The 26,964-nt window shown below is 45.1% G+C and overlaps 1 protein-coding gene across 2 annotated transcripts in view; it reads right to left on the reverse strand.

Moving 5' to 3' along the window:
- Positions 1-18,984: 18,984 nt before the first annotated feature.
- The window catches only part of ALG9 (ALG9 alpha-1,2-mannosyltransferase), a 35,834-nt gene continuing 27,854 nt past the window's right edge, over positions 18,985-26,964 (reverse strand). For both annotated transcript variants that reach the window (XM_075774642.1, XM_075774643.1), the window contains one exon: positions 18,985-19,237. In XM_075774642.1, the coding sequence (XP_075630757.1) occupies positions 19,114-19,237 (124 nt within the window). In that variant the 3' untranslated portion in view covers positions 18,985-19,113. The remainder of the gene's footprint in view (positions 19,238-26,964) is intronic.

Here is a 26,964-nt window from a genome sequence, read left to right on the forward strand (position 1 = left end):
CACACAATACCACAGAACACACTCCTCTAGCTCTCTAGAAACATAGCGTTTTTTCTGGAGTGAAGACAGCATGTGAAGAGTAAATGGGCTAGCACACCAATTCAGGCTGTATCTAAACAGGAAGAAAAATGGCCAAAACATTTCTTAAGAGGAGAGGCAGCTGACATCCAGTAGCATCTGATCTCCTGCTGCCAACAGGCAGTTTAAGCACCGGTGTTTGGAGCCAGGATCAACTGCTGCATTTTGTTTTCAGTAGTGCCCTTCTCCCTGTTTATGAAGTAGGTCTCAGTCACAAGGCAGGCAAGGCTAAAAGGTTTGCTGGGAGGGATTTGTTCTGTCAGAGGGGATTTTGGAGACAGTACTACCAAGTCTGTAGTCTCAATGGATTGAAATTCTCAGTAAAGTAAAAAAAAACCAACAAACAAACAAACCCCCCCCCCAAACCCCCAGAAACTAACAGTCCCTATTTTATAACAAAGAAAATATCCTAAAACTCAACACCAGCTCTGAGTGGTTTTAAAAATATAACTGGGAACACTCTGCCTTTTCTAATCAGATTGTGAGGGTAAGGCCTTAGTTGTTAGTGACAGGCTCCAGGCACCAAGGGTATTTCCAAGGTGATGCAAAAATACCCAGCAAGTGACATGGTGGGTAAATTTAGCAGTCACATATTCCCTACTGCTGCATGGCACTGTAATCTGGCTTAGCTACACATTTCTGAGGGTTTCCCTGAAGCAGGTGCACCAATCCCCTCACTTATTCACAAAGTAAGGTGAATATAAGACAAAGGCAGGGAGAACCATGTGCTTTGCCATTCTGGCTCTGAAACAATGATACAGTCCTGTGGGCCTGCAGGAGGATGAAATCGTCAGTTCCAACAAACTCCTGCTAGCTGAAGGTCAAATCGTTTTTTGGGCATTTCTGGAAAGCCACAGTACCCAATGCTGAATGGCTCACTTGCGAATTACCCTGTAACTCCAACTTTTCATGGGTGTACAGGCAATACGTTTAGCTTGCTGTACAGCTGTTCACTCTCTGCAGTGGCCTAAAAGCTTTGACCTGCTTGCAGGGGAGTTACTAGAGTCAATACAGTCATGCCTGAAAGACTGTTCCTTAGACAACACAGACAGGAACAAAGTACCATTTGGAACAGGGAAGAACAACCAAAAAGGATAAGCCCCATGAAACAGGTTTTCCAGCTCAGGAAAGCAAGTTCCCTGCCTGCTCTGCCTGTAGGCAGAGAGAAGCTTAACATTTCTCAGCCTTGATTGATTTCATTTTAAAATGCTGTTTGTAAGAAGTGACCACTCCCATCACACAGCCTGCTTTAACAGCAGATCCTTCACCAACCACTTGCTCTGTGAGTGACATCGCTGCCCAACAGCAGAGTCAACTACATGTAGACAAGACAGCATCTAAAATAAACATGCCTGGTTTCCCTTTTCATGCTGAACGACTTATATCTGTTGTACCTTCCAGGAAACAAATAAGTTAGTGGCTATTAAGAATATTCATCTAAATCAAGTGATCACAGCAGCTTAAATACCCTCCTTTAGAGGCAGAACAGAAGTTCAAGTCCTCAGCTGCAGAGCTCTGGCTCCACTGAAGTCAGGCAAAAGTTCTAATTTCACTTCAGTGTTCAAGGATTTCATGCTTTGTCTTTAGGGAAGTGCAGACTTTGGAAGTGGAACTGTTTCAAGAGCACTTGCCATTTTGTCCCATTCCCAGACAGGAAGGAGCATAAAACCATTTTGTCTTTACTGTTGTTTAGTAAACTAAAGGCAAGAACAAGAGAACAGAAGCAAAATGAGCACAGGGGTGTTTGCAACTTTCACTAAGTACGATAGCTGTCTCAGAGACAGGTGAAGAGTCCCATAGCAGGGATTCAGGTAAACATTTCCCTTCGCACACACAGTATGATGTAGGATGCAAGGGCAGTTTCTGAGGTGCCTTTCATACAAAACCAAAGAGCCTTCATGAAAAAACTGAAATTCCACCAAAATCAAAACACTTGAACTGAGCAGACATCTGGCCTAACACAGCTGAAGCACAGTGCTGTCATGACCATGGTTATGAACAGAAGGCAGCTTTCCAAACCCTGTCACCACGATTCCTTTGGAGGAACCTCAGACACAGCTCCTCCCTGCCCTCACAATTGGTCTCCTTCCTGCTCTTTTGCTGCCTTTTCTGTTTAGGTAATGCTGCTTGCATGGGGGGCTGTCTTTCACTGACATTACTTTCTTGTTCAAAGAAGTGTCTTTCAAAGCAGGTAGAAATCCTAGTGGAGATAGAGCTGCTGTCCCTTCTACATGGTCGGGATGCAGGTCAAGATAAGCACCTAGGTGAGAGCTTTACATCAGCCTGCTGGTGTGTGCAAAACCCGCAGAGACGTTTTTCAGGCTAGAACTTTCCCAAATAGTGTGCCCTGAGAGAATGTGAGACTTGAGCATCTGCCCAACAAGACTTGCTCATGTTTCCATAATAATAATAAAATAATCAGCTTTTACATTTCTCTCACTAATAAGAAATTAAGCATCTCTTCGGACCCCCTCAGAGATACATCTAAGGGATGATGCACCGGAGCAAACAGAAAACCTGCAGGGAGGTCTGGGTCTGGCCCATTGTTAACAGGGCATCACGGAAATCACGTTTGAGCTGGTTCAGTCTAGTCCTTCATGCCATTAGATTCCCCAGGAATGAACTCATGGTTTCTTATAAACTCATGCATCAATGTTTAAATCAAACTTTGGCAGCTCCTGTGCAAGGGAAGGGGGAAAACACACAAGTCATACACTTTCCCTTGCTTGCTTGCCTAATCCTTCAGAATGTAATTTTTTACATAAAAAGCTGAACTTTTACAAGCCAGGAGAACATCTGATGGGGCCCAGCAACACCTTTTCTGTGTTACTTTGTGGATTGTGAGTACTGAACACATCAGCATTTACTTAAAACAGGGAGTCTGTTTGCTCAGCCTTTCCCCTTGGTTACTTTCCTGACCAAAAGGCTGCTGGTTGATACTAGTTATTGCTACAGTAAAACAACAACAAAACACCAACAACAATAACACAACCATAATCTCTGCTGAACTCAGGAGCTGGTCCCAGGCCAAATTATTATAATAAGTAATTATTATAAAAGGGTCTAAAGAAGCTTTTCAGGTGGTCTTTGGGACCCCAGCAGTCCCAGAAGTAGCTTTCTTGCAGGGAGAAATCGTTCCATCCCTGGAGACTCTGTGCTGAAAGCCAGCACATGTTTGCAGTTGCACGAAGGTGAAAGCGAGTTTTCTCCAACCTGTGTAGTAGTACAGGCTTTCCTGTTTCCCCCGCGTAGGAGTGTCGGAGCTGAAGCCTTCACCTGACGAACTTCCCACCTGGGGATCTCACAGTCTTAGGACCTGATGTCTGGCAAGACAGTATTGTACCCGCAAATCACAGCTGGCAAGGGGACATAGCTGCAGCAGTCTGGGGCCCAGCAGCTCTGCCGCAACGTTACAGCTGCACCTTTATCCCATAGGAGCACTTGGCTGCCCCACCAAAGCCTCTGCTCTGCCAGATGCTGTGCAAAAAAAAAAAGTTACAGGGGTGTCCTTACTAAAAGGACACGGGAGCTCAGTTTTCCTGCAGCTCCTGTCTCTTCAGAAGGTGTGGTGCCCTGTCATTCACAAATCATTGATGCTGGCACACAGGCAAATACATGTGTCTTTCTTATATATTTTTGCATCTAGGAAATAGATTGCAGCATCCAAAAAGACTTTAGAGATGCCAACTTTTAGAGACAATCAGCAATAGGAAAACATGGAGAAAACTGGAGCCTTGTATGGGGACCCAGCAGCCCAAAGAAAGTAGGGAGCAGCATTGAGGAGCAGCAGGGAATCCTTCCTGTAGTCCTGCTTCCTTGACTACAGCAACCACCTAAATACAGTCTTTTCTTCCTCCAGTGGTACTTAACCATCTGCAGTTAGTAAGTCATCTCCCATGCAAGCAGTGTTCACTCCCCTTGCTGCGACTCTTTTGTAAGGCAGGATGTTGCATTCAACAGGATGTAGCATGGCCTCATCCAAGAAAGCTCCAGGCTGGGGCTCCAGAGACACGCACTTAATTTCTCAACTTTGCCACTATGCTTGCTGGGGACTGTGGCATTTTGTGGCTCAGCTTCCCTCCCAAAGACAGTAACAACCTCTCTTCACATTGCTTTCCTAACCTTTTATCAGTAACAAGTTTTTAAGTATCTAGAGGAGCCTGACTGCTAAAGGAAGCACCTAGCTGAAAGCTGCTAATCTGCACGTCTCCTGTGCTGTATCTCAAACAAAGTGCACTTCTGGTCAAGATCCCAGATGTAGGAGATGCCAGGAGCTCTCAATAGGTACATGCCAGCATTCAGAGAGGCACATATCATACACACAAGGCCCTGTTCCATTTACTGTAGCTTGGCTCCATCTGAGCTGTATTCTCCGGCTGATGTTGAAGTACCAGATGACCCCCTCCAGCCAGCATACTGGAAACCACCTTTGAAAAGGTGCTAGGAACTGAAACTCTCTGCTTTCTAGCCAACAGTACAAAGAGCTTTCAAACATGAACAAATTATATTTCAATCTTCCTTGCAAAGAAAGCATTTGTTCCATTTGGCACGGTTTCTCACCAGCTTTGTCAGCAATAGGATCATATAACAGGGTTAGAAAATCCTGAGCTCTTCCTTCCATCTAGAGGTAAGAGAACAAGCAACCTGAATTCACATAGCCCGAATAAAGCACCATCTTTAAAGATTTCTGCATTTACTAACCAGATTCTTACTGATCTTATCTACCCATCACTCCACCTTTGCTGTCTTGTTTCACTTTTGAAGACAGCATTTTTCATTTAGGACTAGGTCTGACATCTTACCTAGAGTGCATAGCACCTACTTCCATGAGAATGCCCTAGACACTATGAGCAAAGGGGCTCTAAGACAACCTTTTGTGTCCACACTGCCTTGTTATGGGGTCATCCAGCCTTTCTGTTCGGGTAGACATGCAGTTTACTTACAGAAAGGAACCATCATGAAAGCCAGGCACTTCCCAGCAAGCTAACCAATGGTGGTCTGGGCAGGGTTTTATTCCCTACACACTGCTGTAATTAAACAGAGGAGCTGCTCCATCCCCAAGAATATAAGTCAAGTCCTACAGAATTCTATAGCAACCTTTGTAATCTATAATTAAATATTAATAAATATAAGATATTTTAATTATAGCATCTATACATACTTAAATCCATTATTATTTATATCTACTTGTAATTGCTCATTAATCACACACCAAGTCAACCTAAAATCACCTGAAAAATTCCACTTAAGCTTTGTAAATTATCATCGGTCAAAGGAATGTAACCACCCAAAAGTGTGCCTTCAAGAAAAACACACCACAGCATTTCTTAAGTTACTACCTAACACGATACACCCGCAAGAGCTGGAGAATCCATTTCCCTCCTGCCAAACTAATCTGCCCCATGTTGCCAGGGAGGCTGGAGGGAAGGTCATTGGAGGCTGATTTTCTAGCTTGTGAAATTGCTCCCCGTGCTGTGGTATACAAGCTCTCTGGAATAAAGCAGTCAAAGCAACAGAAGTTGTGCAAGAGGAGAACTGCATACTCCACAGCTGCACGAACAATGCCTTTTCCACTTTGCCCTACAGCTGCTGCAAATGGTCCTTATCATGTTCTTAAAATTCAGTCTAATCGGGGCTTTAATACTCTGATAGGTTTAGGAAAACATATTCCCAGTTGCGCTACTGAAAGACAAAACCACGACAACCTGTCTTTGGGGCTGGGTGAGTTCTAATCCGCTCTCTCCCATGCAAGGGTATAAATAGTACCTGAAAAGGTTCCATGATTTTCCACACAGTTTATAGGACTCTCTTCAAGGCTCCCTAGGATTTATTCTCCCCACTCTCCAACCTGTATGGCTTGTACTTTTGACTCCATTAGTGAGGGGTAGGAATTTATGAAACTGATTTTGAAGGAACTTCTCATAATAGTTAAAAGTGCAAAGGACAGAAGGGAAGAACAGAAACCAACCAAACTAAAATGGGTATGAATTGAGCAAATAATTACCATCGAGAGAGATGCATCTAGCTGGTACCAAAAAGTATCAGCAAGTGAACACCTTTTTTAAGAATGATTTCTACTTTCACAGTTCTGAGGCAGGGCCATCCCAGAACTGCTAGCCCCACAGAGACACAGAACTAAGGCATAGTTGTCTGAGCTCACTCTCTGAGGCCACAGACTGCGGTTGAGGACAGACAATGAACAAGGAGCCCTGCTGGTTAGCACAACAACACTGGACAGGTTTTTTGACCTTATGGCATAGTGGAGTTTGGAGGACAGAGGGGGAGGTGACTGATGCACTGAAGTGACTTCATAGAGGACTTTCTGGGGAGTCCATTGGAGCTGCAATGATCAGGAAGGCAGAAATGTCTCAGGTCATTCTTCACAAGGAAGAGTGCCGTTGCTACTGTATATCCAGACAGATGGGAGATGATGGTGTGGACTTACACTTACAACCAGTATCACAGGAGGAATGCTGTATCTTAAACTCTAGACCTGAGTGAGTTTAGTGCCTTTAATAACAAGCCAGGCGCTCATATCTAGCCACCAACACAAACATAATGCACACCAGTGAGATACGGTTTCAAGAACTGTCCAGAGCCAGCTCTTCCTCTCTCACTAAAACTCTTTCCAGTCTTGTCTACCTGGACTTTTAAACAAATAAAAAACCCCAAACTAATGCAAATCACCCTTCAAAACAATGTGGAGCTCTCCTGCTCACAAGAGCTTTAAATCTTCTCCATCGAGCTAACTACCTCGGTGGTTATAAGCCTCAGGAGAGACAAGCACTTGGAAACAGGCTCACTCAGTGAGGAGTCGCAAAGCATGAGGGGCCAGTGGGGGGTATTTTTTTTTGGCTTCAGCTCCAAGGGCATAAAGATAGATTTCACTTGGCTAAGTTGCAAAATGCAATTAAGGACCATGCTGCCTTCCCTTACTAGTGGAAGAGAAAAGTTTCTTATTGGAGCCAAATAACTTTGACAAACTAAATAACTTGCACAGTGAAGATCTTCAAGCTTCGTGTTAGTGAACAAGAAAGGCAACAGCAAGCGCACAGAAAGGCAGGGCAGCAAATGTAATTCCCCCTCTTAAAAAAATGCTTGGGGATTATAGGAAGTTGCAGTAATAAGGAAATTAGTGTCACAATAATTGAAAATAGAGAGGTCTGCTAGACCAAGGACTTGCAGTGACCAAGCTCCAGCTAATGTTACACACAAGCTATATCCATGTGGTGCACACACAAAAAATCCATTGAGACAGGGGTTTGGCGAACCTTGTCTATCAGGACTCCCAAAAAAGCTCTTGCTAGAGAGCATCCTTGTTACCTTTACACTGCAAGTAAGTAATGCAAGTGTGGACTATCATCACCAGAGCCCAATTTAGCATGGTTACACTACACATGCAAAGGACTTGATGGCATAGAAAAATGCAGCCAGAACTGACCCTGCCAGTGCGTGCACTGAGCTGGCTATTCCAGAATTGTCCTAACCACTCTGTCTCAGCAAACTACAAGTGCAACACTTAGCTAACTTGATAGATGATTTCTGTATGGGAGCTGGCATACATGCCAACTGCCAGACACATGGTGTCAGAGTGGAAATCTGTCCGCACTGATCTGTTCAGACATGTTCAAAGGAATTTTTCTTAATTTGGGAGTTTTTCTTAATTTTAGGCTCCCCTTCTATACCAGCAAGACTCGTGGTTATCTGCAAGTCTAAAGACTCCTTCCCTTTCTGTAGGAAAGCGTTAACACACAAACAGCTTTAATAAATGTAATTTAAAAGCATGTGTGCCCAGGTGTTTTGAGGAGGAATGCCCCAGTATCCTGCTAAGAACAGGTCAGTGTGGGAGAATTATGGATCTGTGGCACAGAGACTTAGGTTGAGATTTATCACCATATGCAAGTTGTACATCCTTTCAATGCCATGTATCCTTCCATCTAGTAAAAAATCATGCTAAGAGTACAGATCAAAACCATGCTATAATTCTTAGGGCAAGAGGGAGATGGAAGAGGAGTGCCAGCTTAATTTCTATCAGTCTAAGGTGGAACTATCTTCATAACTCTTACCTTGTCTGAACTGAACTCAGCAAAAGGCCAGAGGGAAAAGCCACCTGCACTCCAGCATCACTGAACTGAAAGAGGAGATAGGGCTTTCCTGATCCCCCTGACACAGGCTGACCACTCCTTCTTACCAGGGTGATAGTATCTCACTTTTTATTATGCGTTCAGTCATTGTTTCAGGGCGCTGCCTTGGAGGTGCAGGGGAACACTAGGGCTGCAGCCTCAGGATGCAGTGATACAGCACAAAAAGGCAGACAGGAAGTTGGGGAGGTGGGAATTGCCAAAAACAGACCTGGGATGCCTTTGTCCTGATAACAGAGGATGCAGATCAACGCCACTGAAGTCAACAGGAGGTTTTCTCATGGATTTTAGTGGAAGCAAGATTTCAGTTTGGGATTCAATAAATGATCCTGTGGCTTACTCTTCCAAACTCCAGTCTTTCTTGAAGCAGATGGGCTGAAACGCACTCCACACTCAGTACAGAAAATGAAAACATGACCTGGCAATCATTGGAAGGCTCCCACAGCCTTGTCTTTTATGAACACCCACATGTCATTGCTGCACAAACAAGAGCTGCCAGTGTGGGAGACTTTGGGGCAATATTCCAGCAAGACAGCAGAAACAAATACCAAAACAAGAGAGCAACAGCATTTTAACAGCTTGCCTAGAAGAGTAAATATTGACTGGTTAACTGAAAAAAGCCAGCTCATCCTCCTTTTTGGAGAGGGCAGTTCTGGCACAGAGGAGGAGCCCGCACAAGTTAGCAAGCACACTAGGCTTACAAAACTCTACAAGGAAGTTTCTTAGCAAATAATTCTGGAAGGTGGTACTGGAAGGCTAATCTGCACAATGGCTCTGTTCGTGAACAAAGGAATCCCAGAGCCTGTCTGCAGCCTCTAGAGAATAAGCTAAAAACATACAAGGAATTCACATGACACTAAGGGTAAGCAGGGTTGGGTTCTCTGCACACCTCTCAGTCCCAGCTGAGGAGGATGGCCACGGAGTTAGAACAGATTGCCAGAAACAGCAAGTGCTCCAGCAAAGCAGGAAACTAAACCCAGCTCCTCTTGGGGAGATGCTGGACACTGGTCTGCCCTCTTTTGTCAAGGAGTCCTTTCAAGAGGTTGAACGACTCAGCCTTTGCCTGCAACAGCTTTCCAAGCACCATCAGCATTTCAGTCAGCTGTTGGAGAACTGGCCAAAGCTATTTAGGGCATGAAGACCAAGCACGAAAGCACATCAACAATTTTCATCACCCCACTGTCAGGTACAAAGTCCACAGAAATGCATCTGTGAACTCACCAGTAAGAACCACTAAAATTCACAGTCCTTCTCATGCGCAGTTCTCTCCTAGTGTAATTGGAGTGCCCTATGTGGTGACTGCCAGACAGCCGAAGTAAAAAGGCAGCTTTTGGGGGTTGTAACACAGCTCTAGAGTCATCTGACTCTCACAGACATCACAGCCACTCTCACAATGAAAGCTCAGACACACACACACACTGCTATTCCTGTAAATCATTAATAAAGCAGGCATGTTAGACTATAACTGACATTTAAGAGGCAGTCCCATTAACCCTAAGTCTGTTAGTGAGCACCCTGTAATCTTTTCTTTCCCTGTGTTTAGGAGAAAATACCTCTTTGCCTGAATACCATGGAATATATGCTGTGGCCAAAATTCCAGGGAGTTTTTATGATGTCAAAAACAAAGAAAGGGTCCCACGGTTCGCAGTTCTGCCTTGTTCTCCACATTCTCATAAAATGTATTTTTTGATTTCTTCCCTGCCTAAGTGACTACTATGCCCTCTCACCTGTCTGTGGCCAAAAGAGTAAATGAGGATTGCATCTATTCCTTCACAATGACTCCCATCTCCAGGCCTGCTATTGCTGGGAAAGGCAACTACAGCCTTGGATTCTGCACCAGCTCCCACATGAGGACAACTATTTATTTTGGACTGCCAGAAAGATAATATATTTGTCAGCAAATTCTGCAACGTAGAGGACAGCGAGCCTAACTGAAAGGAAGCAATTAATTGTTAGTTTTCCTCACAGACGTGGATTATCAGTCAATAAGTGTCAACTCTCTAGAGAAAATGAGATCCAGAAATAATCTGAATTAGGCAGGAAAGTGTTCTGGGTTGCTTTAAGAATGGGAGGGGACTTGCTTTGCCAGAAGGTCCTGGTTCAGCTTCTCATTTCTTGTGCACAGTAACAAAGGGACCATCATCAATCCCTGACCAAGGGAGAAGGGAAACTCTTAGCATGGTAGGGTGGCATCAAGTTTTCTCACTTCCTGCCTGTTCAGAATCTTCAGCTCCCACCCTGTCTGGTTGTACTATCAATAGTGTGTAGCTTTAAATGTCTGTAGAAATCTGGAAAGCACGCTACCCACTCCACAGGCACTGCAGGGGGCTCTCCCCTAGCCGGGCAGCAGTCCATCTTGCACAGGGATTCAACACGCGCACACACATACACTCAAAACTTTTCCACTGACAGCCGGATTTCAGGCAGGGCACTCTGCTCTCACTCAGTCCAGCACCCAGGATTTGAAGGTGAGAAGTCTGCAGCCCTCTAGCCTCCTGCACGACAAGTGCAGGCTGGGTTCAGACTGCCCCACACAACAGGCAGCCCAGCACTTACTTACCTAGAGAGAGAAACAGACAGACAGACAGACACACACACACACACACAAAAGCTGTATTACAACCTGAGGGCCTGAAAGACAGGACCATGTCAAGGAAAGGACTTTACAGAAGCTACTGAAACAATAAGGAGGAACAGCACGTTCTGGAAAGCTGAAGCACTGTCCATAGTGCAGGAGACTACCCCTGGTGTCACTTGCTGAGCATCCTGTCTCTTTAAAGACACTAGCCATTGCCCTCTGCATCTGTTCCTGTGAAGCCTGTGAGTTGTCTGAACACTCCTCTGAGGAAGAAGTATCTGGAGGCAAAGAAGTTACGTGGGAAGGGGGTGCCAGCAAACAGATGTGCAGGAGGCCAACTGGAGACGTGCAATATTGTCTCCTCGCTCTCACCTCCTCACTGCACTAGGGATGCAGCACCAGACACTGATGCCAGCTGTTTGCAAAGCAAGCCAGGGTGCGGAGAACATGGCAACATGACAAGCACTGTGCTTGCACTGCAGAGCCTACTGCCTGAGCTGGTAGACGTACCTGTTTTGCCAGGCTTAGCTAGAAGAAACAGAGGTAATGCAGGGTTGCAAGGCAGTCACCTAGAGAAAGAATGAGAAATGTTTTTGAGATTTTAGCTCCCACACCAGCCCTCCCCACACCCTTAACAGCAACATCAACTGGAGGGGAGCTGGCCACTTCTTTAATCATTTTAAAAATACCTCCTTTATCCCTTCTCCAAGCCTACAGCATGTCCTTGCTATTCTATGCCTGCCCCAGTTTATACAGAGAACGACACAGGGTGCGGTCTGAGCAGCTTTGGGGCTTTTATGTACAGCAGAGCATTATACCTATTAGAGGTGTAGGTAAGAACAGGAGCCCCGGGTTCTGACAGAAAGCTGAACCCAGTTCCCTGGAGCAAATACTGAGTACACAAAATACAAAGTCAGCTTTGCAAGGGAAGATAAAGCACCCTACGGCTAGAAGTACTCATGCCAAACAACCGAGAGAGGCAGAGAAAGAAGCAGCACAGGCAGGCAGGAAGGTCAGGAGAATCTGTGCTGGGTAGATTTGGCATGGGGAGAAGATTGTTATTTCATTTGGATGGGAAAGCTAACAGCCTTGAATGAGACAGCAGTCCTGTTAGGCCAGATGTATTCGCATGTTACGAGACAGCCTGTTGCAGTCCAGAGGCCTGCTGCAAAGCTTGTTGAAGTCAGCATTTCCACTGACTTCTGGCGAGCCTTAGATCTGTCCCTCCTCAAACAAGGCAGAGAAAGGAGTGCTGTCATCCCTGTTTCATGAGATATTAGGGCTTTCTCACAGTCATGCTGGGTGTTGTTGGAGCTCAGTAGGGAACTGGACGCAGTACTTCTGCTTTAGCCACCAAAGCAGCTGGTTTGCCTACCTACACACTGCGGTGACCGTGACAAATGCTTTGCCCAGTTGCTTATTACTTGTGTTTTCCCATCCCTCTCCAAAATAGCTAGCATTTGCCAGCCTGCTGACATTGGAGCGGATGTCTCCTTAGCACAGCTAGAACTTGGGAGGCTGGAAGAGCGTGGAGGATGAGCTCAGGTGGGAAGAAGCAACAACAACAGCAGGGGCAGGCAGATTCTGGAGAAGCAGAGATCCCTTTTTCTTGCCAGCTTCCCTAATGAAAAGCCAGAGAGAAAATAATGGATATTTATAAGCAAACCTGTCTCTAAGGCAGCAGTTTCCAAAGTCTAATAATAGGGTCTGGACTTGTTTATTGCATGATTCAGACAGCATTGCATAAAGCTGCTGAAAATCTCCTGCCTGTCCCCAGAGCATATTCCCGAGAAGCTGTGAGTTAGAGAGGGGCCTGAGTCCAGCTGCAGTGGGTTCAAGCAGCAGGGTACCATCATGTTCTGTCTCTTCGGAGGTGCAGTCAGAGCCACAGAGATGCTGGAGCAAATAGGGCTGTGCAGAAGATGTATAAAAGCCTTCTCCCAGGGAAAGGAAACCACCCACTCCCTGTCTTGAAACAGCAAGGTAAGAAGCCAAGGAGCCTGATAATTGCACCTCTTGCTTTGACCCTGTTGTTTCTCACACCTGCAGCAGCACTGAGCAGAGTCCAGGAACTCATGGTGCAGTGCACTGTGAAATGCAGGCAAGGACTGCACCTGCCTCAAGGATTCTGCAGCAGTGGAAAGAATGTCAGGGATGTGGAAAGCTACCTGTCCCCAAAAGCAAGGTGAAAACCCAAGTCTGCAGACTGCTGCTACTATGCCTTGACCACTGGGCTGGTCTCAAACCAGACCTGGTAGCATGGGCAACTAACTGCTTATCAATTCACCACAAAAACCACATCCAGTGGCCCTGTTGTTGTTTCTTGCTGACTCAGATATAATGTGTTGAAAGTGCAGCTTCCCCAGCCAAGTAGGAGGGGAGGATTAAAAACAGGAAAGGTCAAAGCAGCCTCCTTTTTGTATGAGGGAGAAAACAGGGCTGGGCTCTGCAGCATGGGGCAGCACCTGGACAGCATGTTCTGAGGCAGAATAATTGCAGCGATCAGCTCTCCACCCTGCTCTTCACTATAGAGTCTTTCCAACCAGCCCATTTCAACACAGAACTGAGGAAACTTCCCAGAGAATGCCTCTTTGCTCACTCCAGGCAGGACAAGTGCTACAACAATGTCCTGCGGACTATTAGAAACCAGAGAAGGCCGGAGCAGCCTTCTCTGTGCTGGGTAGAACACAGAGAAGCTTGCCCTTTTCTAGAAAAAGTTGTTTGAAGGCTCTTTTGTCAATCATGTTTAAACGCTTACCCAGTAATTCACCTCCCAAACAGGATTCATGCAGTTACAAGAGAAGCGAGTGACAGTATTGCCTGAGAACCCAGGCTCCTGGCTTCCAGTCAGGCATCCAGTCACATGCACTCGTTTGGAGGAGACCAGGGAGTCTCTGCCACTGCATCCAGCCTCAGACCCTGCCTCTTCACTGATCCTACAACAAAACACACCTCTGTCCAGTCCTGGTTGTGGTTCTCCAGTCTTGCCACAGCAGTTACCCTCTGGATGAAGAACTGGGCAGGAAGGCAGCAGAGGACTGCACTAATCGAGAGTCCTGCTAGGCTACAATACGCTCTCACCCTGCACATCCATCCTGACCTTTTTTTGCTGCTCAGCAGACACAGCTGGAGTTTGCAAAGCAGACAGATGGGGCCTCATTAGTACCTCTCCAGGTAAGCGGATAGAGACATGGGGACATGCGCTGAATCTCAGCAGGGCTGAGATAATGCTCAGGTTCTGACAGATGCTGGATGAGAAAGAATTCACAGCTCTTTCCTCCAGCAGTGCCTGGAGAGCTAGGAACTCAAAACCACAGAATTGCATTACCAGGGCTTCTCTGCACTGCTACTTGGAGCCCTTCTTACGGGAACAAAATAAACACACAACCTTCTAACTCCATACCTTTTGTGGGATGTGAGGTGGACTGAAATATTAAGACAGTCCCTGCTTCTGAGGTTAGTACAAGTAGCAAGGAAAGACCTGTTACCAGCAAGGCCACAACTAAGAACAGTCTAAGAATTAGGCTTACTAGAGACAAGGCAGGGAAATAGGGGAGAGGAAACAGCAACTGTTATTTGACACTGACCATCAGTGTCCCAGGTACCAAACTTTGGTCCAGTCCCTTAAGTATTACTCAGAGGATGCACAGTCTGCTTTGGAAATAACGTCCCCCCACCAAGCTTTACAGAAATCTCCTGTATGTTGGCAATGCAACATGGCAAGTGAAAGTGCTTCCCCATTCCTATGGAGAGAAGAGTTGTCAAACAGCAGCTGCGCTCTGATATGACAGATCAGCTGCCAACACACCATAAATCTGTCCTAGAACAACCAAGTCCCGTGCAGAGCTGCCAGTCACACCTGAAAGATGGCCTGTGGCATTCCCAGCTAAGCCAGCCTGAAGCCTTCCCAGCCTACATGCAGCCCTCAACATTTTATTCACTGTTATTCATGTCCAAGGTATCTGCTCCACACACCTCAACTCCTTTGCCCCTACTTCACACACACACTCAGCTCCTGGCTTCTAAGAGAGTACATTATTTCAGATAAGTTTCCTACAAAAGAAAACAAAAAAACTTTGAACAGGAAAAAAACCTTGAGTCAAGGAAAGCTTAAGTATCACCTCTGTGGAGATGCAGTGTCCTTTTTGTTTTCCTTTCAAAAAAGAGCAAATTTGCATTGAACATCCTTGGAAACGTACTCAAGTCCAGGAGCACCCTAGGTGGAGACAACCAGCTTACATATACACCTGCCTTTGGAGCAGGTTGCAGCTGAACCCCAGGAACAGGCAGAAAAAGCAGGAGCAAAACTGAAATGGACCTTAAATCCTGCTGCAGCAGACAAGCAGGGGAAAATAGTTCTGTGGAAATCGTGACTTCCCTCAGCCTATTTCTGAGAATGTGTCCTGGTTTCAGCTGGTTTACCGGCTGGGGTAAAACCACGACAGAATGTCAATCTGTCTCATTGCTGGCACTTCCTCAGGGATTCTCCACCTTAGTGCTCCTTGTTGCAAAGCCTTGATGAGCTTCAGACAAGATGAAATTTACTGGGTCCCAGTATTTCACAGCAGCATTTGACCAACCTGCATTGTTCTCAGCCTCAGTTTAAAGGTGGAGAAATGCTGCCAGCAAAGAGGAGGTTAGGAATACTGTAATCTCTGTGCATTCTCCAACCAACTGCGAGCGTTTCACGCCATCTCTCAGCTTCATGCAAGACACCTGATCTAGCCACAGTCGTGACCACAAGGTTGTGCCCATCTATGGTTCTGTCAAGAAACCGGCTTCTGTCAATGTGTCAGGTCAGACACTGTAGAAAGCCACCTAGATACCTTCTTTTCCAGAACCAGGCAGAGTAATACGAAGAGCCCTTTCTCCAAAGACAGAAAGGAGACAAAGGTGGATTGCCTACACAATCCTGATGTGCTACCCAACAGGTTTGGTCACAACACCCCTCTCTGCTGGAGGCAACTCAAGGCAGGGAATCCAGCTGAGGCAGATTAATTTGTGGTTTGACCCTTTACCCACGAGCTCGCAAACCACAAGCCTTTATTTATTTTTTAATAGAGATCATGAATTAGCTGTCCCAAATCTGTCTCCTCTCAATGAGATCATACATTTGCTTTAATTAGGGTCAAAGCAAAAAGAAAAGAAAAAAAAATCAGAAGCCCCTCCCTCAAGCTTGCTAACAAAACCAGAAAAGCAAACTACAAAATGCCTTTAAAAATATTTTGGTTTGGATGCAGCTCCACCTTTTGGTGCAAACATCTTTGCATCCACATCTGCATTCAAAAAGCAAGATCCTTCATCCAGCTAAACCTGAGCCAGGTAGGCAATTCTTGCATTCTCTTCCTCAGGCCCCAATGCACATACTCCTTGGACTTGTACTGCTCACTCCATCGAGTCTGTTTATTTACTAGTAATCGTCTTGTTATTGATGGCTTTTTGCTTAATCTCAGTACTGCACAGAGTGCGACAGTCCTGAGTTGTGAATTATGAAAAGATGAGGGGTCCTTAGCGTTTCTTACCAAAATCTCACTTACATCTCAGTCTTTATGATGGAAACACCATTAGCAGCAACCCCACCTTCTCATTCTCAGTGGACTCAGATGGGATCGATAGATTGCCTGTACGCTACATTCCAGCTGCCCAGTAGCACTACCCATGACAATAATTATGCATTAGCAGGGACTAAAGGAAGAGAGACTCTGGCTCCTTTACCTGCTGCCAGGAAGGCTGGTTCTGTGCCAAAGACACTAGATGAAACACAACTTGTAGGCAGACTCCATGTGTGACGACCTTAAAGGAGTAGTTGGGTCAAGACCTTTGCAGCAATGAGACTCCAAACTTCTCCCTGAAATCAGCATTAAAATGTGATCTACTCGTGTCATTGATGAAAGTAACAACCCTCCCTTTCTCTGCCTTGTCTCTTAAGCCAGCAAACTCTCCATGTGGCAGGGCTGACTCCACCTGTTTGCATGGTAAGCAGCAAAATGGAGTCCCTGCCTTGATTTGAAACTCTGGAATGCAAAGCCGTCCAGCTGTCCACTACCTGTAGCAACACCCACATTTACTACCAGGAACCAAACATTTGCCGCATTCCTCTAGAAAACATTGATAACTCCTACTTATTGTCAAGTTATCAGTCTCCCACCACCATGCCACCCCCCCCAAAACAAGAATTGAAGAGGAAGGTGGAGCAGCCACAGTCACTTAAAATGGATATTTACTGTATTGTGTTTTCACATTAAACATGAGGTTATGGGCTACAACAACATGGAACAGTCGCACAAACAGCACCAGAGAGAGGTGCAATTGGTTCTTTAACTCATTTGTTTCTTTATTTGATTTAAGGTCAGGGATTAGCAAAGGGAGAGGCAACAAGCAGGGCAAGAGTTTTGGTTTAGATTTACTGGCACAGTAGAGCCCTGTTCAACACATGTAAACTTTTATGAGGGACAGAGCCGGCTGGAGGTAGGCAGGGGAATACTATGAACACAGACACCACAATGTTCATCTGCAATGTGACTCTGAACTTCCAGACCAACTCACCCAAGATATCAGTTGCTTGGCTGAAAACCTTGAAGCTACGTATTTGACTCTTACGAAGGGTGATATTTGCACAGGGTGAAATCCATCTCTCTGAAGAGAGCCAAGACTCAGACACCACAGATGGTTCCCTAAGCCTTCAAAGTTTGAATTTAGAGTCTCAGCTTCAAACTGCTCCTCCATACAGTGGGGGTGCAATGGAAGAGAACTGCATTCTCCATGCTGTAACCATCCAGACAACAAAGCAGCACACTGTTTACTCTTAACATGTTTTGCACTTTATAAGCTGTGTTTCCAATAGAGCACAATGCCGTTAAAAAATCTCTTCCTTAATGAAATGCAGGGAATACAGAGCACCTCTCCCTATGTTTCTAAAGTTGCTCTTATGATTCAGCCCATGCCTTGCTCCTCATCCAGCTCCTCCTGCTTTGTCCCAGTAGTATCATGTTAGATCACAGACCCATTGGTACAGCCTGCCCTTCCCATCCTGCTCAGCTCTTAACCTGCAGACTGGCCAAGAGACCTACGTAGCACTGCATTCTGCACCCGGACCAACATATGTGTCTCCAGAGGCATGTGCTTTTCTGTTTGGATCCCAACAGCTTCCAAACATACAAATCTGCTTCCTGATCCACCTGCTCTGGCACTCCATCACTGCACACACAGACCAATGTAATCACAGCCACAGTGGGGGATAGAGTTTGTGCAACCTTTTTGCAAAAGGAACAACTTCTCTGCTCTATCTCATGCCATCCCATCCCATCCCCACAGAGTTCCAAGGATGTGAGTGAAAACAACTCCCTTCATCTAGCTTGTGATACTGCATAAATGGAGCTGTAATAAATACAGCATTGCTCTGAAGCATATCGGACAAATGTAACACATACTGTCTCTTCTGGGAAACAGAACTGCAAAAAAAAAAAATTACTTCTTCTCCTCTCTGGGTGTTTCCAGAAATTTTAAGATGCTGTAGTCTAGCATTCAAAGGATGTTATAGGTATCTTCTTTAAAAAATTATTATAAATAGCAAACAAACCCTTGGTTTCATTGATAACAAAAACACTCTGATCCAAATAAAGCAGATAATTGGCTCAACTCCTAAGTTTGGGGTTTTTTCTCCCCAAAGCACAGGTTTATCCTTGAAAGTGTCTCCTGGACAGAGCAACTTTAGGCTGTTTCTCTGTGCTGCGAGCAACTTCATTCCTTGAGATTCAGTGTATTTCAGTTAATTGTCTCTCAAGTGTTTTCCTCTTTTCCCCTTCCTTTTTCTTTAAAACAAACATTTTCTAAACATTGTTACCTGAAAAAATTTCCTAGGAGAAGGTGAGCACTACTTAAGCAGATGAGGACAGTGGAGAGGGGAGGGGGGAGAGAGAGAGAGGCTGAGCTGGATTTTCCTAGTGCCAGATTGCAACCTGGAGCAGAACCTCATACTGTCATTCTTTTTTATTTTCCATTTTTCTCTTTGCTGGTGTAATAGATAATAACACAGGGAACAGCAGGGATAATACGTTCGTAGGTGGATGCTGGATTTTCAAATGGTTTCTTACCAATATGTTCTGTGTAGGCAGAGTAGAGACCTGACACTGAGAACTGAAAGCAGATGATGCACCCTTTTTACAGCTGGAAGCCTGCAGAGCAAAATCACTTCATGGGAAATCTTTATTAGTGAATCTTACAAGCGCAATCTTTCAAAAAGGGAACTGAAGATGGCTTAGGCAGCTGTCCAAGAGTGTCAGCAGATGCTTTTGGTTTTGTTGCCCAGGTGTGTTGCTAGGCTCCCATTTTTTTCCTGGTTTGCTTCAACCTCCGGGATTTCAAAATAGTATAGTTTGCATACCACGTGTACTGTTCTGAGAGGAGAGGGATGTAGAATGCACGCAGCAGCTTTGAGGACCTGAAACCAGAAAGGAAAAACAAATCATCTTTAAAGCACTCATTAGCCAGTATGTTCAAAACGACACAAATGAGGCTTCACAAAAGATTTGGGCTGGTGAGTCAGTGACATGAGGAATGCTAGTGGTTCAGGCATATGAAGCCCAGTCCAATTTTCTCCTTGTCAGTGGAACCAAAGCTGGTTTGTGCCAGCATCATCAGTTTAAGGGCAGCACCCTGCTCAGTTCTTCAGCATGCCTACTATCCATTCCAGTAGGATTAAGGGGGAGAGAGGGCAGGAAGGTGGTGTAATTACTGAAAGAAACTTAGATCCTGGCTGTTACTGCCCAAAAAGCAGACAGTACAGTCCTGTGAGCCTTTGGTATCATACAGACAGGCAGGCCTCCCGTTCCTCAGGGCATGCTATGAAGGTGAAAGATAGCAAGGCTGTATTTACCTCCTGGCATCTCCTCTTTTTAATCCAATCTTTGTGGCTGCCTGTTCCTCCACACATGTCTGAAGGGCAGACAAAAGCTTTGATGGGCACTAGCATTTTGAAATTTTCCTCTTGTACTGATCTTCTGTTGAGGGTATCGAATTAAAGAGGGATGGACTGCTCTAAAGCCTACAAGGCAGGTTGCTGCAGGCTGCCAGCATTCACTCCATGCCCTGCTAGTGCTGGGAGCTGGCATTTCACAGCACTTTGCAACATTTGGACCAATGGAGTACTCAAGCATGGAGGGTTTAATGGATGCATCAAATTAGGACCTTTTGTGGGTTGCTAATTGCTGGAGCTGTGCCAGCTGAGTACATTTTAAATGCATGTATTCTCTTACTGAGCAAACTAATATTAAAATCCAGGTTTAAATGTGAAGCGGACAAATACAATGTCCTTCAGCAGCAGCACTGAACCTTGCCAGAAGCTTCAAAAATTTGAGCAACTTGCTGAAATCAGGGCTGGGGCAGAGTCTTGCTTCCTCAGTGTTGAAGCTTATCTCTTTAAGATCAACTTGTTGGTAAACTACCAACCTTTGACAGGCATAAGTCTAACTCCATCAACATAAAGCTTGAAAAAGCAGCAGCAGCACTCAAATTTGATTGGCAGCATGCTAAGTGGTCAGGTATGATACACGGATACAGCATGTACTTGCTGGTCGTCGCAATTCATACAGCTTTGCTGATAACACAGCCAAGGTTCTGGACATCCAATTCAAGTCACTTTTTCAGAAGAAAGATGAATTGTGTTTTGTTTGCTTACTGTAAAGCAGCACTGGATATCTTTCAAAAATGCAGTCTGAAAAACAATGGCAGGAACTGCCACTGTGAACTACCTCTCCCTGGAGGCTCCCAGGGTTCTTAGACAGCCTTACGGTAATTCATCTGAGAACAAGCAGCTCCTGATCTCCTGCAACTTGGAGTAAAAGACCGTCCAGGAAAAGACTGGTGATATCTACTTGCATTGGCATAGCACCACTCAGCAGCAGGGTCCTGTTACATAAGAGGCCATACAAGCACACAGCAAGACATTTTTCACTTGAAATGATCCCTCTTTAGACAAAGTGACAGACAAAGCAGTATTCTTCCCACACCAGAGAGAGGAAACTGAGGCACAAAGTATTGTCTACCCTCAGAGAGACTAAGCAAGTCTAAAATTTGCAAGTCCCACTTCTAACTGTGAGACTCTACCTCCTTTCAACATCCAGCATCTCGTAAGCCTGCTTTTTGCCAACCGCTCAGCTTGTGCTTTAGGATGTAAAAATGCTGATTGCTTTCCTTCTAAGAACAAAAAGCTCAGTGATAATACTTAGGCCCTTTACAAATTGTAAAGCACCCAGCAAAGTTCCTAAATAAAAGCATCAGTGGAAATGGTTGCTCTTTGTGAATTCCTGAGGTGCTGGAATAGGGAACATGTTCAAAGCAGAATCTCTTAGTAGCAAATAACTAGGCAAAAGAGGGTAATTTTGGTGTATTCTGAACAAGTAACATTTTTTGCAGCTGTCATTTCCTTGCGCCTGAAAATTGGAGGTCAGCCCTCCCTCTAGTCACTGGAAGCAAAAGCATCGCATTGAAAACAAGCGCTTGATTTTCCTTCTCGATCTCTTGTGGCTAATGAACATCATGTCATTGCTGAACTTACTCTGGCATCTACTCCTCTGAGCCTGACAACCCACCGTTGCTACCATGGCTACTCTCTGTGAATGGTGTGGTTTCACTTCAATTCCCTTTATCAAAGACAAAGAAAGAAAAATAAGAAAAAGCAACTGTGTTCAAGCTGCTTGGGATGCTGTTTAAAACAAAGAAAATGAAATAAAGGTAGAGTACCAGCTTGCTGCTACGTTGTAAGAAAGGGACAGAAACTAGCATGATGCCCCAGAGCTCAGGGTGTGTGCTTAGGTTAAGATGAAGTAATTTGTTGAATTAGCCTTGTGCAGTTTAGCTCAGGGACAGAGAGGAAGGCAGCACCTTCGGCTGATGGCTGAGGTCCTGAGTATACAGTCTGTAGCACTGAAAACGCTTTCAGTCACTCAGTCCAGACGTAGAGCTGACAACAATCAGACAACAGTATCCACTTCGCATCCTCCCCTTGACCTGGATGCATCTGCATGCTGACAGCCTGCCCAGGCCAGCGCTGTTTGACACAGAGGGGACGCAGTAATGGTGGGTCTGATTGCTGGTGCAACAGAACTAAGCGCCTGTGTTTACCCTCACTGCTGGTGCCTCTCACAGCTCTGCAGAAACACTACAATCCTGTCTGTACTTCCTCTTCTTTATAGCTTTTGAGAAACACTCCCCATACCTTTTACTTGTTCGTATTATGAAATATAGGCCCAATGCAGCTCACATGGGAGTGCTCACGTGGTCTATATAGCATACGTTCAGAATGTGCAGGATTCAGCTTTGCTTTCTAGAACAAAAGGATATTCCAGGGGCTGGTCATAGCAAAACTCTCCTCCCAAATAAGCCAGCTCAGTGTAACCATCCTGAGTTTGCAGACAGCCTGAAGCAACAACTCTGAGCAACGAAAGCTCTCCACATGTTCTTAACTTTGCGGGCAACTCAGCCCTTATTAGCAGCAGTTTAAATGTCAGTGTTCACTGTTTCACAGTTTATATCAGCACCGAAACAGGAGAAAATACTGTTGGTAAAAAAGAAGATCAAAAAAGGGGAGGCAGGAATGACTGATGGAAAAAATACTGAGGGTGGAAAATGATGAGAAATGCAGAGCAGGAAGATAGCTACTCTTCCCACCAGTAGATGTCATACATAATGCCAAGGCACTCATGACAACAATACAGTGAATTGGTGTATAAAGGCCACAGCTGATCTACATTCCTGTACTCCTCCCCTAAAACAAGACGTATGTCCTCTGAGAACAGAGAGCTGTAAATCTCATTTAGCCATCTCATTAGACCCTCAAAAGTGAAGTTCACCCTGTTCTTCAGGGTGAAATGATGTATTATTCAAACTGTCAAGTCCATAAGGAGTCCTTGGTTTCCACCATATGTTAGCTGGTCAGGCTGCTGGGGCCATAGCAAAATGACTCTTCACTAATGAGACTTACAAAGGTGAAAAGGGAACAGTTTACATTGGTTCCAATTACCCAGTCTAAGGACACAGGTTAAAAAAAGGCAACAGAAAATAAAAGAGGCATCTTAAAAATAATAATGTTCATGTGCTCAGTGCATCACATCTCAGATAGAAAAACATCAACCCCTGAATATGGCATGGTAAATGGTAGCACCAACATATCTGCTCCAAAGCTATAAGATCAGCCTTTGTATTTGTTCAGCAGCAACTTTCTCACCGAAGAGAGACTCAGACTGGACACGAGGACAAGGCTGCTCTCTCTGCTGCTGGTAACTACACAGCAGCAAATCCCTGGATGTCTGCTCTCAGCAGCAGCCATAAGAGAACCATGGAAGTTCTCCTATCAGGAAGTCAGGACAGCACTTTAAATTCAAACAGGGATCCTTTACCTCCTGTCACCTCGCTTCGTCAGGCTCAGCAACCTCAGACAACAGATGGTACATGGAAGGGGTTGGGATGGCAGATGACAGCGAATATATATAATGTTCTATTTGCATTTGCTTCTAAAATTGTCCCCAGAGACTGTGAGTGTATATAGCCTTAATCAGCATAGAGCTCCCAAGCAGCATGTTGGTAACAAGATCAAGGCCATAATCACTTCAAGCTGGGTAGCCAAGGGTCCAGTGCAATGCTACTGGAACACTGAGCCAGGCAACAGGCAAATTCTGACCAGCTCTTGCTATGCTCCAGACATGGGAGGTATTCCATCGTGCTAGTTTTGGCTGAGGAAGAGTTAATTTTCTTCATAGTAGCTAGTATGGGGCTATGTTTTGGATTTGTGCTGAGAACAGTGTTGATAACACAGGGGTGTTTTAGTTACTCCTGAGCAGTGCTTACACAGCATCAAGGCCTTTTCTGCTTCTCACCCCACCAGCGAGGAGGCTGGGGGTGCACAAGGAACTGGGAGGAGACACAGCCGGGACAGCTGACCCCAACTGACCAAAGGGATATCCCATACCACCATATGATGTCATGCTCAGCATATAAGGGGCTTGGGGAAAGAAGAAGGAAGAGGGGGACATTTGGAGTGATGATGTTTGTCTTCCCAAGTAACCGTTACTCGTGACGGAGCCCTGCTTTCCTGGAGACGGCTGAACACCTGCCTGCGATGGGAAGCGGTGAATGAATTCCTTTGTTGGCTTTGCTTGCGTGCGCGGCTTTTGCTTTATTTATTAAACTGGTTTATCTCAACCCACAACTTTTTTCATTTTTACTCTTCTGATTCTCTCCCCCATCCCCCTGGGGGGAGTGAATGAGTGGCTGTGTGGGGCTTAGTTGTTGGCTGGGGTTAAACCGTGAAACCCACATTCTAGGGAGGGGTCTGAATTCCTTTCCAGACTTTTTGTTTTCTAGGGGAGTGACTGCTGCAGCACCCAGAGCAGCTCCCAGTTAGCACAGAGGTACACAGTTACCAGTAGGCCCAGCAAAGTTGGAACTACAGTGCTGTTTGGTGCTAAGCATATTTCTGTAAATTACCTATTGGACTTCAGGAGAAAGCAACTCAACAGTCCTGTTCTACTAATGCCAGTGGAGGCTCTTCTGAAATGGAAGCAAGGACTGCTAAGTGAAGATGTTCAAGTCCCCCCTCCCAGTCTCATAGACTGACATGGAATGGAAGCAGTTAGATACATGTTGTGGTAGGTGATTCTTCCTAACTGCATCTTGTAACCTGACTTTCCTACCCCAGTGACAGAAGAATTCAGAAAGAAGCATGAGAAGGAAGAAGAGAAGGAGGAAGGAAAGAAGAGGCAGGAAGAAGTTGAATCTCTGCCACATGGGCAGAACCTAGTACCTTCTAGCTACGGGCATACACAGGAGCTCATGATCAAAGCTCTCTGAAAAGCCATTAACATTTGCACTTCCTCTAGGTGTTAAATTTTGTACCAAGCATTCACCTAAGTAGTTATTTAGCTACTTGTAAAACAAAAGCACAGAAAACATTTCATGTAACACGGAGGAAAGCACCATTAAAGAGAATGAGACAGTCTCTTATCAAACCAGAGTAATGATACGCTAGAACAAGGTGACCAAATCATTAATTTTGCCCTAAGAATTTTTTTTTTTTTTAATGGAAAACCCAATCATTTGGAGCAAGCAGACAGCTCAGCCTAAAGAGCTGGAAAATATGTGCTCCTCAGTGGGGAGCTGTAATATATTTCCCCTTTTCTGTGCCAGATTCGGAATGCTCAGCCAATATAGAATTAAATGGACCTGGACAAAGCAGCTTCATGAGGAGCATAATTAGCTGGTGGCTTGGAGTACTCTCTAATTCAATTAGCAGAACCATTTATCAGAGCCAGCTGAGATTTACATTTGCACTTGCTGACGTCAATGTGAGACTTGCAGTGAGTCCCAGAAGCCTCCAGTTCAGCAGGAGTGAATTGAACTGCTGGGGTCATTTATTTTCAAAGAACAAGAGCTGGAGTTTGGTTTTGGGTGGGGAGGTGTTTTATGTTTTTTTTCCTCAAATGCTCCTTGCTCTGCAGCCAGAGCTGCAGACCTGAAATCTACACTGGCAGCTTCCCTCACAGCTTAGTTCAAAGTGACACTTCTGTTCCTCCTCCCCTTTTGTAAAAAAAGCTGCATTTTCACACTGTTTTTACACTTACTTTATAGGTAGCAGGGGACATTTCCAAATCATTGTGTGGAAGTAGGTGCCGGATTTGAGAGATGCGCTGTTGCGATGAGCTGGGAAGGGGGGAAGGTACATGCTCAGGAATGCCAGCAGCCTGGATCATTATAGGAATTCTTAATGCATCTTCACTGACTCTACCCATAGACCTGTGTGTCTGACCCTGGAAAGGACTCTCCCCGCAGACCTACTAACTCTGGGATCCTTTCAGCTTACCAGTTTCTAGCACCTAACATGTTACAGCTGTGTTACTGCTGCTCCCCTGCAGCTAAACTCCCCAGAATAATAAATTTCTCAACTCTAAGAGAGACAGCACTGTCTAGATTGTTGTCTCAAATTAAAATGAAACAAAAACACAGAAGTGTTTTCACTGGGATTTCCATACCTTCTCTGCTATCAGGCCAGCCAACAATGTTCTGGACTACAGAAATACTTGTTGCATCCCTGGAACAGTTTGAGGGCATCACTGATGCCCTCAGAGAACCTTCCAGCTGGATGGAGTGGCAACTCTCAGTGTCCTGAGAGCTCTGAGGCTCTGCAGTGCCCACTCTAGGAGGCTTGGTACCCTACAGACTGGGATAAGGACAGAAGCAAGCAAAGCAACAACTGACTAGCAGCAAGGGAGACTGCTGCAGTCACAGACAGAAAGATGTAGTGCTTGCTTTGCAAATGAGGTTTTCCAATCTCAGTAAAAGGACAGCAGCTAATGCCTGAGTCTGCAGGCTGAGACAGACCCTCACATCTCATTCAATTGCTAGGCAGGTCTGCAATTGCCACTAGCTAACTCATCTGCCAATCTACTCCAGAATTTGTGTCATGTCCCCTTTTGAGAATTGCTTGAGCCCCATTATTTTATGTAAGTTACAACTCAATCACACTCAGGGAAAAAAACCACGGCAAACAACGCTGTCTTATTTTAGAAATGCTATGACGCATTCAGAGCAAGGAGCTCAACAGACCAATTAGGAACATTTGCCATGGGAAACCTTTATATGGACATTGCAGCAAAATTCCAATACTCGGATTCAAAACAATGCAACCTCTATTGAGGTTGAAGCTCCTCACTCTTTCATTCATTGCCAACAAACTCCTGGAGATAAGTGAGGAGCTAACAAACTTTTGGTCCAAATTGGAAACTGCAACACAGGGAGGGTTTAAGAGACCTGAACAAGAGTCATGGGAGTACCAGGTTCCAGCTGAGTCCCTTAATCACTTATCCACCCTGCCTTTTCTTCAAGAGCCAAATTACAGAAAGAAATTAAAAATATAGGACAAAAAATTATGAAGCAGGCAATCAAAAAAGAGCCTTTCTGAAATTTCTGTTGCTTATGCTGTTGTGGATAGGCTGGCAAAAGGGGCCTTGACCTTGCCTGTAGTATACAATTTTAAATGCGATACCTTTAAATGAGACACTGGCTATCAACAGGGCAGATCAGACCTTTCTTTCTGCTTTTCATTGTACCATGAGTTGTCTTGGGAAGCTGTGCCCACTGCTACACATTTGCCCTCCTGGGCAGGCCGTGGTTCCT

The sequence above is a fragment of the Balearica regulorum genome, chromosome 23, assembly GCF_011004875.1.
Source record: "Balearica regulorum gibbericeps isolate bBalReg1 chromosome 23, bBalReg1.pri, whole genome shotgun sequence".
Classification (NCBI taxonomy): Eukaryota; Metazoa; Chordata; class Aves; order Gruiformes; family Gruidae; genus Balearica; species Balearica regulorum.